Source organism: Drosophila kikkawai, chromosome 3R (assembly GCF_030179895.1).
Source record: "Drosophila kikkawai strain 14028-0561.14 chromosome 3R, DkikHiC1v2, whole genome shotgun sequence".
Lineage (NCBI taxonomy): Eukaryota > Metazoa > Arthropoda > Insecta > Diptera > Drosophilidae > Drosophila > Drosophila kikkawai.
In genome coordinates this window covers 16,021,952-16,035,578 of record NC_091731.1, presented here as the reverse complement: position 1 = coordinate 16,035,578, position 13,627 = coordinate 16,021,952, and the positions used below count along the sequence as shown (strand labels likewise).

At 43.6% G+C, this 13,627-nt stretch overlaps 1 protein-coding gene across 2 annotated transcripts; it reads right to left on the bottom strand.

Annotated features, from left to right (window-relative positions):
* Positions 1-8,586: 8,586 nt before the first annotated feature.
* On the bottom strand, positions 8,587-13,363 carry Fancm (FA complementation group M). Of its 2 annotated transcripts, XM_070286977.1 has the most exons (6): positions 13,161-13,363; positions 12,774-13,101; positions 11,836-12,713; positions 9,147-11,773; positions 8,768-9,089; positions 8,600-8,707 (listed from the first exon to the last, which is right to left on the bottom strand). In XM_070286977.1, the coding sequence occupies exons 1-5, from the start codon at positions 13,236-13,238 to the stop codon at positions 8,774-8,776; spliced, it is 4,227 nt and encodes a 1,408-aa protein (XP_070143078.1). In that variant the 5' UTR covers positions 13,239-13,363; the 3' UTR covers positions 8,600-8,707; positions 8,768-8,773. The 2 variants fall into 2 exon arrangements, with proteins under 2 accessions (XP_017035935.1, XP_070143078.1); XM_017180446.2 differs by having other exon boundaries at positions 8,587-9,089.
* Positions 13,364-13,627: the final 264 nt, after the last annotated feature.

The following is a 13,627-nucleotide window of genomic DNA, read 5'->3' as shown; positions in this document are numbered from 1 at the left end:
GACTAGATAAGTCTAAAATTATTTTAAAAATGTAAGGATCGTGATTTGTCATTTTTAACATTTTAAGGCTCACAATTAAGCCATCGGTAAGCCCTTTAGGATATTCTAAAACTTACTCCAGAAGCTCTTTGCACAATCTATAATGATTTAATAGAAAAATATGATCATTCAGTTAAAAAACATCTCATTTAGATACTGGACAATCTTACTACTAACTTCAAAATACCATTAAAATTAAAGATGTGTAATTTTTTAAAAATTATGTAACCCGTAAAACCGTGTTTCCTTTCTCGTCCTCTGACAAAGCCTGATGAATGCCTGTGCAGGCGTAAGATGACGCCAGCGAAAATCCCCCTTGTACCCAAACCCAACTGACATTTTCCGACGCCAAAACACTCTCATTGGCCAGCTTCCATTACACCCACACTCTGTCCGATTCCGATTCCAATTCCGATTCCGCTGTCAGCGTCCTCCAATTGCTGACTTAATGGATCGCAAGCGCAGCTAATAACTCTCCGGGAGAGGGCCATAAAAGTGTGCCAACTTGGTAATCCAAATCGGATTCTCAGACCAAACACGGCGGCAATTAAAAACTCGACCGCAAAACCGTTGTTAATGACAGCCGAGCATACGCAGAGCAGGAGGCGGTCAGGGTGACAGCATCCAGTATCCAGTCCCCGGGCCAAAACTCTGACCATGTGTGACAAATTGACGCTTTTTAATTTCGCCCTGCACCCACACCTCTCGAAACGGAAAGCGCCACACGGATCCGCACTCGCCCGGTGTCGCCATCCCAAGGTTTCCACCTGATTGATGGCATCGTTGCGGTTGTCCCTGCTGCTCCTGCTGCTGCTGATGCCTTTAAAAAGGTGTTTTCATTTTGCATTCGGAAACATCGACCTGATTAATTGTCTCGCACAATCGAGGGACTTGAGCCGGACGGTGACTCTACGCAGCAAATAAAAAATGGTATAGAAAAAGGGAGAGGAGTTCTGATTTCCACTGCAAGCTTCTTTTCATTTGCAAAGTTCTAAAGAACTCCCAAGAATTGAGTATTAGTATTATATTATGAATCAAAAGTTCGAGTTTTTTTATGAATTGTAGATTTCAACACTCTCATGACTTTTTTCTCAGTATATTTTTATTTAACAAATGATGTGCATGTCTGGGGTGCCGATAAGTAGCTGGCGAAATGCAGTCGGGTCTCATAATAGAGTTGAAGTGGCGACGACTGACTCCTCGATGGACGACTCCTCGATCCGACTGCAGCCAAATCAAAATGTTAATGACACTCTCAATACAGTTATCACGGGCCAGGCTCGCGGAGGCCCCAGGTGACCGAGCTGGAGACCGAGCCTTTTAACATTTTTGCCATACCATCCGCGACGTTGCTGTTAAGTTGTCATTTCCATTATGACCATGTCGCTTTAGCATTTAACAAATAGTTGAGACATTTACAAGCGGCGATAAGCCTCGTCGAATGGATCGTTCTTGGAGTGGGCCTGCGACTGGAACTGGCACTGGCACTCCGAAATGCTCGGCGATTTGTGGTAATGTATTTATGCCGGAGAGCTAATTGATGTCGCCTTTATATGGCGGGGCAACAAAGTTTAATATTCATTCGGCCAGCGTCTGCCCGGCCTGTCATACATTAATCAAAGCCAGCGGCCATAAAGCCTCATAAATATATGTTACATCCATGCACTCCGGGCCCACACAGGTCCAGTCCATAATTGCCTGGCGCTTCGGACAAGCTAACACGATAATGTGACAAGACAAGTCAACGGCGCATCAGAAACTTATCGGGGAAGCAACAAAGCAGAGACAGAGACCCCCGGACCGGATGTGGATGTGGATGCGCCTCGTCGGCCATGCTTCGGCCCTTTTCCATCCACTCGAACAAGAACTAAAAAAGTTAGTAAGAACTCTGGGGTTGAGTTTCCCGACTATGGATGTACCGGGCACTCTGTGGTATTCGCTTAGGAGAGAAGTTAAGTTACAGAAAAACTAGTGCATATTTGTCTAAAATGAGACAATATTTTAAAAAGTTTTTGTCCCAAATATATATAATATATATTGAAATATTTACTAAAAACCAAAGTTTAAAAATGTTATTAGTTCAAATTGAAAAAAAGGGTATAAAAGCTACTGGTTTCTTATAAAAGTTACTTCTAAATAAATGTTATAAAATTGTTTCGAGTGTTTTATTATGAAGCCCTTCGTGCCCAAGCCAGTGTGTTGACAAGAGGTCAAAGCTGAGCTCAGTGAATGAAAGCCAAGAAAAATTATAAAACGATAAAGCCCAAGAAAACACAGTCGTCGTCGTAAGTTAAACAAAGAAACCTAGCGAGAACATAAATATGCATATCGAAAATGGCCAAGACAATATCAATTTGTCAGGAGATATGATAGAGAGGCAATGGCGGGAAACCTGGCTTGGCCTCGTTGGTGGGCGTTTTCATTGTTACCAAATGGCCAGCGGAGCAATTTGATATCGATTTGTCATTAGGAAGAAATTGGGCATATGGCAGGCACGGTAAAAAATAAGTATAGAACCCTTTGGAGTACCCTGAGATACTAAATTCTAATGAAACTAAGTGGAGGTTAAAATTTCAAGTCACAAAATCATTAAGAAATACTACAAAGCTAACGACTTCTTTTGATATCAAAAGTACCAATCTATATATCTCGGAATCTATGCAATATATTAGATACTTCAAAAGATAACCTTTTCCAATTAAATTGAACTAGGTGTGGCTTTTTTTCTCAGTGTCTGTTCTCTCTTGCTCTTCATTACCAATCATTGCCAGCGATCATTTCCGTGAACCAAGCCAGAGCCAGACCTTTTGAGGCAATGGCAATCAGCGAAAATACTTCCGATGAGATCAGCTCCGATTGTAGACCGTTTATTGCAGTTTTTAAGATACCCTGCCCTGCACGTCCGGCGTACACCCTGCGTAATTTTCGCAAAACGTTTTGTTTGAAATTGAAATTGGTTTTGTTTCGCAAGACAATTTAAACCGCAAATCGGGCAAAGCGATAGCCCAGCCCCTAAGGTTGGCTGGCCGTTTATGAGTGAAACTCTGAGAACGGGAACGGTTCGAGAGCGATTTGCTCCGACTGCACCAAGAACGAACTACAAAATTGGACACGGCGCATCAGGCAGGCACGTTTCGTATTAGGGAAATCGTCGGGGCCGTAAAGACTTTCAACGTTCGTTGCAATTGGCTTGGACTCTGGCCATAATGGCGGACGTGGACCGGCAGAGGGCCAGGACGGAGACAGATGCAGATTCACAGCGAATCAATTCCAAATGCCATTCATCAACATCAACCAGTCAACGTCATCATCATCCGCAGAGAGCGAATCGCTGATTGCCGCAAAATCACTTTTGCAATGCGACCGGCGAGCGAAAACTCTTCAAGCTGATGTTGATGAAAACGATTTTAAATTATTTTATTGCAATTGCAAAATTGTATTGCCCCGTCTGGGTACTGGCTCTGGCTTTGCCATGGCAGACTGCGTTTTGGCTTATGGCTACGAGCCGCATGGCTATATCAATTTTTTGCGCTTTTTCTGTTTTATTGCTACTCCATTAAAATTGAATTGACTTTTTGTTGCTTTGTTGTTGCTGGCTGGCCGTTTCTGTTGCTATTGCTGTGGTGCCTGTTATTGTTGAAAATATAATAATGGTTATTACGCTGAAACGATTGTGCGATTGTTGTTAAATTAAAAATTATTGATTATGCCGCAGTACAGCGGCGGAAAAATGTTGGTATATATAAAATTGGTTGTCATTTGAATGCATACACTTGAAATCTACGACTGGCAAAAACTAATTAGGTTGAATATTAATTAGTAAATTCTTCCGTAGTTTCCTTTCTCAAGCAATACTCAAAATATATAAAAGTTGTATATTTATTCATAACATTAATAAAATGCTGAAAACACACACAAAACAGTTTGACAGTTACAGTTAAATTCCTAGCTTTACATTTTCTCTATATCTACCGATCGCTTCTATGGCAGCTATATGACAGTTGTCCGATTTTCATAAAATGTATACCAAAATTCTAAAAATAATAGAAAAAGCTTAGTTTCTTGTTCATTTTTGTTCAAAAAATTATATAAAAACAAGAAAGAAAGCTAACTTTGGCCAGCCAAAGTTTGTATACCCTTGCATGTAACAAATGCAAAAATGCATTAATTTCGATTCGGAAAGCAGTTTTGTGTTAGTTTTTATTAATTTAAAAAAACTGCAAAGAAATTTAAAATTTTAAGAAATCAAAATTTTTGGCCATTTTTGCTAATTTTAATGATGTAACCCCTTATTAAAATTCGCAAAAATGGCCAAAAAATCGATTTCTCCCGGGCATGTCTAGAAAGATTCGCATGTTAATGCTGATCAAGAATATATATGGTTTATGGGGTCGGAAATGATTCCTTGACTTAGAAAAATATTATTTTGTATTATAAAATCGGATTTTTTATATTAAAAAACTTCTTGTTTTTTTTTAAATTAAAAATATCATAACTTGGCCAAAAGAGCATTCTGTTCTGTGCAAGATTTTCTACAGTTAATAAATCTGCATACTTCATTTAAAAATTTTGAAAATTCAATTTTTTATCAAAATCAAAAATTTTAATGATGTAACCCCTTATAAAATTTGCAAAAATGGCAAAAAAAAAAATCGATTTCTTCCTGACATATCTAGAAAGATTCCCCTGTTGATGCTGATCAAGAATATATATAGTTTATGGGGTCGGAAACGTCTGCTTCACTGCGTTGCAAACTTCTGACTGAAATTATAATACCCTGCTTAACAAAACTGCATGCAAACTTATAAGGGTATAATGACAGGTAAGTATTTCAATAAAACTGAGCATGCTGTTTTGTTAAGCTTAGAAAAAGGAACTCAAAACCGCTTTCCGAATTGAATTTCATGCGTATTTGGCTGAGTTATGATCATTGAAAATGAAATAAAATGAAAATGAGGTTTTTTTCCCCCAAAAATGATCAAAATAAATCGCACCAATTTTTCAAAAATATGTAGGGGTACCATCATTAAAATTGAGAAAAATTGGGAAAAAATGAAATTGAAAAGAGCCATAAGCGTAGTATGCAGTTTTGTTAAGCTTAGAAAAACTAACTCAGAACAGCTTTTCGAATTGAGTTTCATGCACTTTTGACTTAGTTATGATTTTTTGAATATTAATTTTTTTTTCCCAAAAACTATCCTTTGTTAAATTTAATTGCAGGAAGCTGCCAGGAACTCAAAGCGGATGCCGATGGCGAGACAGAGAGCGTTGGCAAGGAGGATCAGGACGAGGAGGAGCAGAAGCGGACCAGGTGCTGGGGCAGCACGACGAGGGTGCCACCAAGACCGAGCCGAAACCACTGGAAACGACCTCTGACATTTCCACATACCTCACCTTTTCTTCTTTTATTTATTTAAAGCTGAAGTAAATAAAAAACCTTTAAAAATTTGTTATTTTTGACTTATGAGGAGGATGCGGTTTTTTTTTTTTTGGTGGGGTAATTTAAACAGGCTCAATAGAAGAGCATTCTTGCGGTGGACAATGGAAAAAACATCATATATTGCAAAATTGCTAGATGAGCATCACTGGCAGTTAGTGAGATGCCATTTTGTCCCATTAATGCAAAATAGCTAGATGAGCATCACTGGCAGTTAGTGAGATTTCATTTTGCCCCAATAATGCAAAATAGCTAGATGAGCATCACTGGCAGTTAGTGAGATTCCATTTTGTCCCAATAATGCAAAATAGCTAGATGAGCATCACTGGCAGTTAATGAGATTCCATTTTGTCCCAATAATGCAAAATAGCTAAATGAGCATCGCTGGCAGTTAGTGAGATGCCATTTTGTCCCAATAATGCAAAATAGCTAGATGAGCATCACTGGCAGTTAGTGAGATGCCATTTTGTCCCAATAATGCAAAATAGCTAGATGAGCATCACTGGCAGTTAGTGAGATTCCATTTTGTCCCAATAATGCAAAATAGCTAGATGAGCATCACTGGGAGTTAGTGAGATTTCATTTTGTCCCAATAATGCAAAATAGCTAGATGAGCATCACTGGCAATTAGTGAGATGCCATTTTGTCCCAATAATGCAAAATAGCTAGATGAGCATCACTGGCAGTTAGTGAGATTCCATTTTGTCCCAATAATGCAAAATAGCTAGATGAGCATCACTGGCAATTAGTGAGATGCCATTTTGTCCCAATAATGCAAAATAGCTAGATGAGCATCACTGGCAGTTAGTGAGATTCCATTTTGTCCCAATAATGCAAAATAGCTAGATGAGCATCACTGGCAGTTAATGAGATTCCATTTTGTCCCAATAATGCAAAATAGCTAGATGAGCATCACTGGCAGTTAGTGAGATTCCATTTTGTCCCAATAATGCAAAATAGCTAGATGAGCATCACTGGGAGTTAGTGAGATTTCATTTTGTCCCAATAATGCAAAATAGCTAGATGAGCATCACTGGCAGTTAGTGAGATTCCATTTTGTCCCAATAATGCAAAATAGCTAGATGAGCATCACTGGCAGTTAGTGAGATGCCATTTTGTCCCAATAATGCAAAATAGCTAGATGAGCATCACTGGTAGTTAGTGAGATGCCATTTTGTCCCAATAATGCAAAATAGCTAGTTGAGCATCACTGGCAGTTAAAGACATGAATTTTGTCCCAATAGAGCATCAATGATGCAGATGAGCATCACTGATGCAGATGAGCATCACTGATGCAGATGAGCATCACTGATGCAGATGAGCATCACTGATGCAGATGAGCATCACTGATGCAGATGAGCATCACTGATGCAAGTGTGCAAAACTTTTCATTCAAATTGGCCGCTTTCCAAACTGGGGTAACAGGCGAACAGAAATCAGCAGCAAGCAACTGAAAACTGGTATAAACTGTTATAAAAACATTTCGGCAAAAATAATAATTGGTATAAACTGTTATATTTCATTTTATGCATTTATACCTATTTGTTGCCGACAACAACAGCTTATGGCAACAACAACCTTTTTACAACAACATCCCTACAGCAGCCCATCCAAATTTCCGAACATTTCCATGCAAATTGCCCGTTTCCCAAATTGGGATACCAGGCGAACAGAAATCAGCAGCAAGCAACTGAAAACTGGTATAAACTGTTATAAAAAGTCCAAGTTTCAAACCATTTAGGAGCCGGCGCAAGTTAGCAGAGACTCAAACCCTTTGAATCCAAATTTAGGAGTTATTTTACAACTGCACCTGGGCACACTGAAACTGATCGTCGTTAAATTCAAATTCAAATTTGGCTGTTAAATTCAAATTCAAATTTGGCAGTTAAATTCAAATTCAATTTTGGCAGTTAAATTCAAATTTAAATTTGGCAGTTAAATTCAAATTCAAATTTGGCAGTTAAAATATTTAAAAAACATTAGTTTAATTCTAAAAAAAATTCTTAAATAAATATAAAAAATCTAAAAAAATGTTAAAAATTCAGAAAAAAAAATTTTTAATTCAGAAACATTTTAAAAATTTACAACAATTACAGTGCCCTTTAAAATGAAATTTCTCTCAGTGTAACGTAAGTGGCGCCCCTGCCGTCTCAAATGCCAAGTGCAAAGTTTAATTTTTAGCCGCTTACATCTATTGGCGCTGTGTTCGTTTGTACCACAGTGGCGCCCCTGCCGGAATTTTACATTTTTACATGTCAAAGTTTGTAATAAGCCAGATCCCAACAGATGGCGCTTTATAACAGTTTTCAGAATGGCGTCGGCGGAAGATTCAATGGCGGCGGAAGAGGCAATGGCGGCGGAAGAGGCAAAGGCGGCGGAAGAGGCAATGGCGGCGACGAACGCAGTGTCTAACACGGTGGAGGACGCGGCGGAGGACGCGGTGGCGGAGGCATCAACGGCTGGCAGCGCTAGCGTCCACAGCCCACCAACAGGAGCATCATCCCGCTCCACCTGAGGCTGCGCAGCAGCAGCAGGCTAAAATGGAGATAATAAATAAATAAAAAACAAATCGTAGCGAAAGGGTTTTATTTTCTTATAACTAAGTACAATCGGTGGCCAACTTCTTCTTCTCCTTGGCCGCTATCGTTAAGCGCACTGTGTGCTCCACTTGAGGGATGGGATCCATGCCCTGATCCTGCATTCAAAAATAAAGTGATATATAATTATTTAAAAAATAATTGTATCTGTTTTTAGGATTCGCCTTGGAAAACAAGCTGGGTCAGGATTTGCTCAACTCATCGAAAATCCTGGCACAGCTGTCATCAAAGGAACCAATCTGAAATGTATTGCAATTCATAAGAGTTTCTCGTGGTAGGATGATTCACAAGGAAAATGCGGCTGAAGCTAATGGCTTTGGCAAATCGATGCTCTATGAGCAAATAATTGTTACTGATCATAAGTATTATAAGTTTCCTGTTATATTTTCTATGAATGAATCGATTCCTAATGATCCGATTGCAAACTGCAGGATATACAAACTTTTTTTCTAGTTTATATTGAGGAACCGATAAGACTTTTGAGCTTGTTTTTTCCCATCATCATTTACAAAAACCATTGACATTTATTTTATTACAAACCGCTTAATATTAGATACTTATAATTACGCAAATAAACATACTGCAAACGTGGTGCACCATCTTGGAACGTAACAAAAGGGAGTCCAAATATAATCTTAACGAAACAAAATAAAATGGCAAACATACATCGCCTTAAAGGCACTTTTATACCGACTGTTCGTCATTTAACGAAGCACACATCGTCTTCGTCACTAGAGGTGCTCATAGTTTGAATCCGACGTCGCTTGTTGGCCGGAGCTACTGGCTGTAGGTTTCCCAGTCGACGTTGGCGGCGTCGCTCCTTGAGGATGCGCTCGGCCTTCTCCAGAGGACACTCCGAAACGTCCTGAATGGTTGAGCTGTCGTCGTCAACGATAAAGGAGCAGGGCAGGTACTGGGACGCCTCCGCCTCCACTGGCTGGGAGAAGATGTGCGATTCATCGCGGTAAACCTTGGGAGCGGGCATCTTGAAGGCACCTGGCCTCTGAATGGGGCTCCTAGAAATATAAAAGGTTGAAAGACTCGCAAATGAAAGCAGTTTTCTCGTTACTCACCTCACGGCCTGCAGGTACATGGCATGCACGTTAGTGTCATTGGGATCTTCGTCATCGTCGCTAGAAACTATCACAGAATCCTTTAGATATGTGCCGATCGTAGTCTCGGCCTCCTCGTCGTGGTCTGAGCCGCTTTTATCGGCCTCATCGACAATAAACGAATTGAATTTAGCGCGCTTTTGGCGTGGCTTTGGCGGCGGTGTCGGTGTCTCCGGCTCCATTTGCGTGCAGGGAATCTGTTCGTAGTCATCAGAGTCGTAGTCGGCCACCAGGGGCTTCTTCTGCTCGTCCTCGTCGTCGGAGCTAATGACTATCTTACGCTTCGAGGGGCGACGAACAATGGGCGAATCCTCTTTTTCCTCCTCCTTGACCGAGGCATTTGCCGAGGTCAGGCGATGCAGGGACTCGGCCGCCTTGGCCAAGCGCCCGCGTCCCCGCATTCGATTGAGGTAGAGATCGAAAATGCTCGGTGATTTCTCCTGGGTCAGTGGATTGGTTTTCTCACGACTTTCCGGCGACTGAAGGTTGGAAGGAGGAGTTGGAGCCTTGGCTGCCGCTGCCTTGGCGGCCAGCTTGGTGGCGAGGCTCTTTCCGGCTGGTTTCCAAGGTGACAGCGAGTCGGAGGCAAATATATCCGGCGAGACATTGCGCGAAATGGACTTGGAGGGGGATATCAAAAGCGGCTCCTTCTCTTTGGCTTCAGTACTGGACGACTGCGGGGCATTATTCTGACCCATTAGCTCCAGTTCTTCAGCCATGGGTTCTAGGAAATCCTTCAGCTCCTCTTGACTGAGCACTTCCGCCTCCTTCTTTAGTTGGGTCAACTTGATTTCCTCATCCATTGGCTCCAGAAAATCATCCAAATCGATCTCCAAATCGTCTAGTTCGGATTTTACTTTTGGTTCTACACTGGGCACTAGGCTTTCTCCACTCTCCCCTGAGCTTAATGGATATACCTCACTCGCAGCTGCAGGTGGATTCTCTTCTCCTGCAGTTTCCGGTTCAGAAACGGATATCTCAACAGGCTCGGTTTTTAGGAGCGACTCACTGGCATTCATTAGGCAGTTCAAGCGCCCCAAGTTGTTCCCCAAGTCGGTGTTTTCGTCCTCCTGCTCCTCTGGCATTGGTTCGAACATCAGTTTGCTCAAGGGCTTTACTCTCAAAGGGGTGGAGCTATGCTGCACTGCATCCGCAGCGGACAAGTTCAACTGCTGGCTCAGGTACATAGAGTCACATTTCACATCTTCTGCTGGCTGCTCTTCCCACTCTTCTTCTGACCACGATGTCTCCGGGATTCCACGCAATTGCTCGTTGACCGTAACTTCCAGATTCCGTACATCCAGCTTCTCCAGCAGCTCTTGCTTGAGATCATAATTATCCGCGTTCAGACCTTGCTCGTCCAGGCCCTCGAAAATCGTATCACAGGTGGCCTTAAATTCTCTTTCCCTGCGTTCGTCCAGGGGATTCTCCAGCTCCTTGAAGGTGATCTCTGCCAGGGACTGCTGCTCCGCCTGCAGAAACTCCTCTAAATGGTCACTTCCCCCGCAGATGTCCACAAGGAGTTTGTAGTTATTTCTGGTCTTCTGCTGACGATTGTTCAGGCGGTCGTCGGGGATCTCCAATTGGCTTTGAAGCTGCATTTTCGAGTGGGTTTCCCTGAGGAAGAGGGGGTTGCTTTGCAGCAAGTAGAGCTTCAGGGGACGTGGCAACTGCTGATCTTGCAGATGGCAAATTAGGTCTGTCTGAGAGTCCGCCAAGACTGGCTTATTCGACTGCAGGAAGCGGGTGAGTTTTCGCAGCCGCTGCACATCCTCCTGACTGTTACTCAGAGTCGGCTTGGCAGCCTGTGTGTCTGCGAGGAAACCGTTCAGAGGAACACTGCGCCGGAACACTTCCTGCTTGACCATCCGCTGGGAGGCTTCGCTCATCTGGTAGGGCTGCATTCCCTGCGAGATTCCCAGTTGGCTCTCCGAAACAGAGACTTCCTTGAAGAAACGCTTGATGGTGCAGGCCTTTGCAATTGGTTCCTTCCGTTTCCTAGGTTCCTTGGCCTTGGCTGCTGCCTTGGCCTTGCTACCAATTGGCTTCTCCTCAACAGGCGCCTGCTCCATGTGCTTTTCCTCGCACTTTGGCTGAAATTGCGAGGGCACCATTCGCGGATTGTGCTCGTACAGCGACATTTTCACCACGGAGGAGTTCAGAAGCTTCTTGTTCATCTGGTCCTTGTGAGCCAGCACATCCTTGAGCACCTGCTGCTCCCGACCCTCCGTCACCAGCATCACCACCTCGCCGTTCTTCTTCCTCCCAGTGCGTCCAATTCGCTGCACGAATCGGGTGGGATTGGAGCTGCATATGTCGAAGCAGACGATCATCTCCACCTCGCCCACGTCGATGCCTTCCTCGCCGATCGAGGTGGCCACCAGGACGTTGCTGGTGCCTGATCGAAAATCGGCCATAATCTGCAGCTGCTGCTTCTGGGTGAGCGCATAGCTGGAGCCCACCGTGTGGCCTTGGCCCACAAAGCAGCGCGGGCGCAGCTGCGGTCTGTGCTGGAGGAGTAGGCGGTGGATCAGCATCACGGACTCCCGGTACTCGCAGAAGACAATGGCGCGCGAATCGGGATTGGCCTGTTGATTGGGATATTTAGAAAATAAGTTATAAAATAAAATGTAAGTTATAAAAGACTTACCGCAAAGTGCTTGATTAACACTTGTCGCAATTGCTCATACTTGGCATGGCCATAGTCCAGGTCCGCCGGCAACGCCGCCACTTCACCATTTGTCATTGCTCCCGTGCTGTAGTCCAGCGGATTGGCGCCCAGCTCCTGTCGCACCTGCTCCACCAAGTCCCTCAGGGCGCGATCCCTTGCCAAGACAAACTTCTCGCGCCCGTCCTCGTCCGCGTCGAAACTGTTGACAAACACCCGGAGGCCGTGGCGCTCCATCAGTTCCAGCGAGTGGTACATGCTGATGCACATGGCAAAGTTGCCCATTATGATGTTGTGGTCCGGGTGCCGCTGGCCCTGTGCCGAGGAGCGTTCAGCGAAGACTTTCTGCTCGTAGAGCAAGTTATTCTTGCTCATGCCCCCCTTGCTGCCCCTCAGAATGTCCGCCTCAATGAGCTGGCGGAGATATGGCTCGATAATCTGAAGCAACTTCTCCCGGGGCTCCTTGATCCTGTCCTTCAGGGAGACGACTATGGTGCGAATGGTCCGCCGATGTACGTAGGGCTGCACGTCGATCGAATTGTCCCACCGCACCTGCAGGCTGCATATGTAGAGGTTCTGGCACACCGAGGCCACGTCCTCCATGGTCCTGCCCGGAGTGGCGGACAGGGCGAGCATCCGGAAGTTTCGGTTGTGCGCCATCAGACAGTCGGCCACCTGGGTGTAGGCATAGCGCCCCTTGGCCCGGTGCGCCTCATCCACCACTACCAGCTTGATGGAGTTGAAGGGAAAGGTCGAGGTGCCGTCCGCCTCCAGCATGTCCGAGTGCACCACTTGCGGCGTGGCGAAGAAGACGCGCTTGGTGGCCCACAGCTCGGCTCGCTTGGGTCGCGCCAGCTGGCCTGCAAAACAAAGGAATATATTAACACTACAACTATACTATGATCTTCCTAAATCCTCACCCGTGAGCTGCACGGTGTCGGCTGCGGCGAAAGGCATTATCTTCTGGGAGGCATTGATCTGCTGGGCCACCAAAGGTCTTGTGGGGGCCATAAAAACGATCTTTCCCTGCGGATACCACCTGTAGAAGTTGTACATCACCACCGCTGCAATGAAGGTCTTGCCCAAACCCGTGGGCAGCACCACCAGGGTGTTCTTATAAAGCGCAGAGTGGACTATGCTGTGTTGGTAGGATCTCAGGGGCAGGTTTTTGGGGTAAATCCAACTGTTTCCGGTGGCCATATCGAAGCCCTCGCAGGGCTCTTCCGTCCCTGGCACCACATTATCTTCCTGGTGGGACGAAGTGATCATAAAGGAGGGGCTTTCTATTTTGAAGCATAAACAATTACCTGAGTTTCCTGCTGTTCATGTTCATGTACTGCCAAGGCCGCCACCAGCTCCTCATCGTTGAGCCAGTCGTCGTCCATGTTAACCGCTTATTTTATCGGCTGAAAATGCTCATTACAGCGATTATAGTTAGTGATTAAACAAAGCGATTAGATTGAATCTTATTTTGTTTTGTTTTGATTTTGTTTTCCGCCAGAACCAGTGTTACCAGATGCAACTTTTGCTTACTCTCTAAAAAATCCCAAAATCAAACATTTCCCTCTAAAAAATGGAGGGTATTCTCTTTTTTTATTATATATTATAAGATTTAATCAATATATTTAATTTTTTTATTTTATATAGATTTATGCGGAATGAACACCAAATCCAAAGAAACATATATAATTTTTCTTTTTAATAATTATCTATTATATATAATTTATTAAAAATTTTTTTCTTAAATATTCATAAAAAATTAATTGTTTATTTA

Excerpts from the sequence above, each read along its gene's own strand:
- Fancm (XM_017180446.2), bottom strand. The coding sequence starts at position 13,238 with ATGGACGACGACTGGCTCAACGATGAGGAGCTGGTGGCGGCCTTGGCA. Across the intron at positions 12,714-12,773 it reads CGACACCGTGCAGCTCACGG|GCCAGCTGGCGCGACCCAAG; the intron begins GTGAGGATTTAG and ends TTTGTTTTGCAG. Across the intron at positions 11,774-11,835 it reads TGTTAATCAAGCACTTTGCG|GCCAATCCCGATTCGCGCGC; the intron begins GTAAGTCTTTTA and ends CCCAATCAACAG.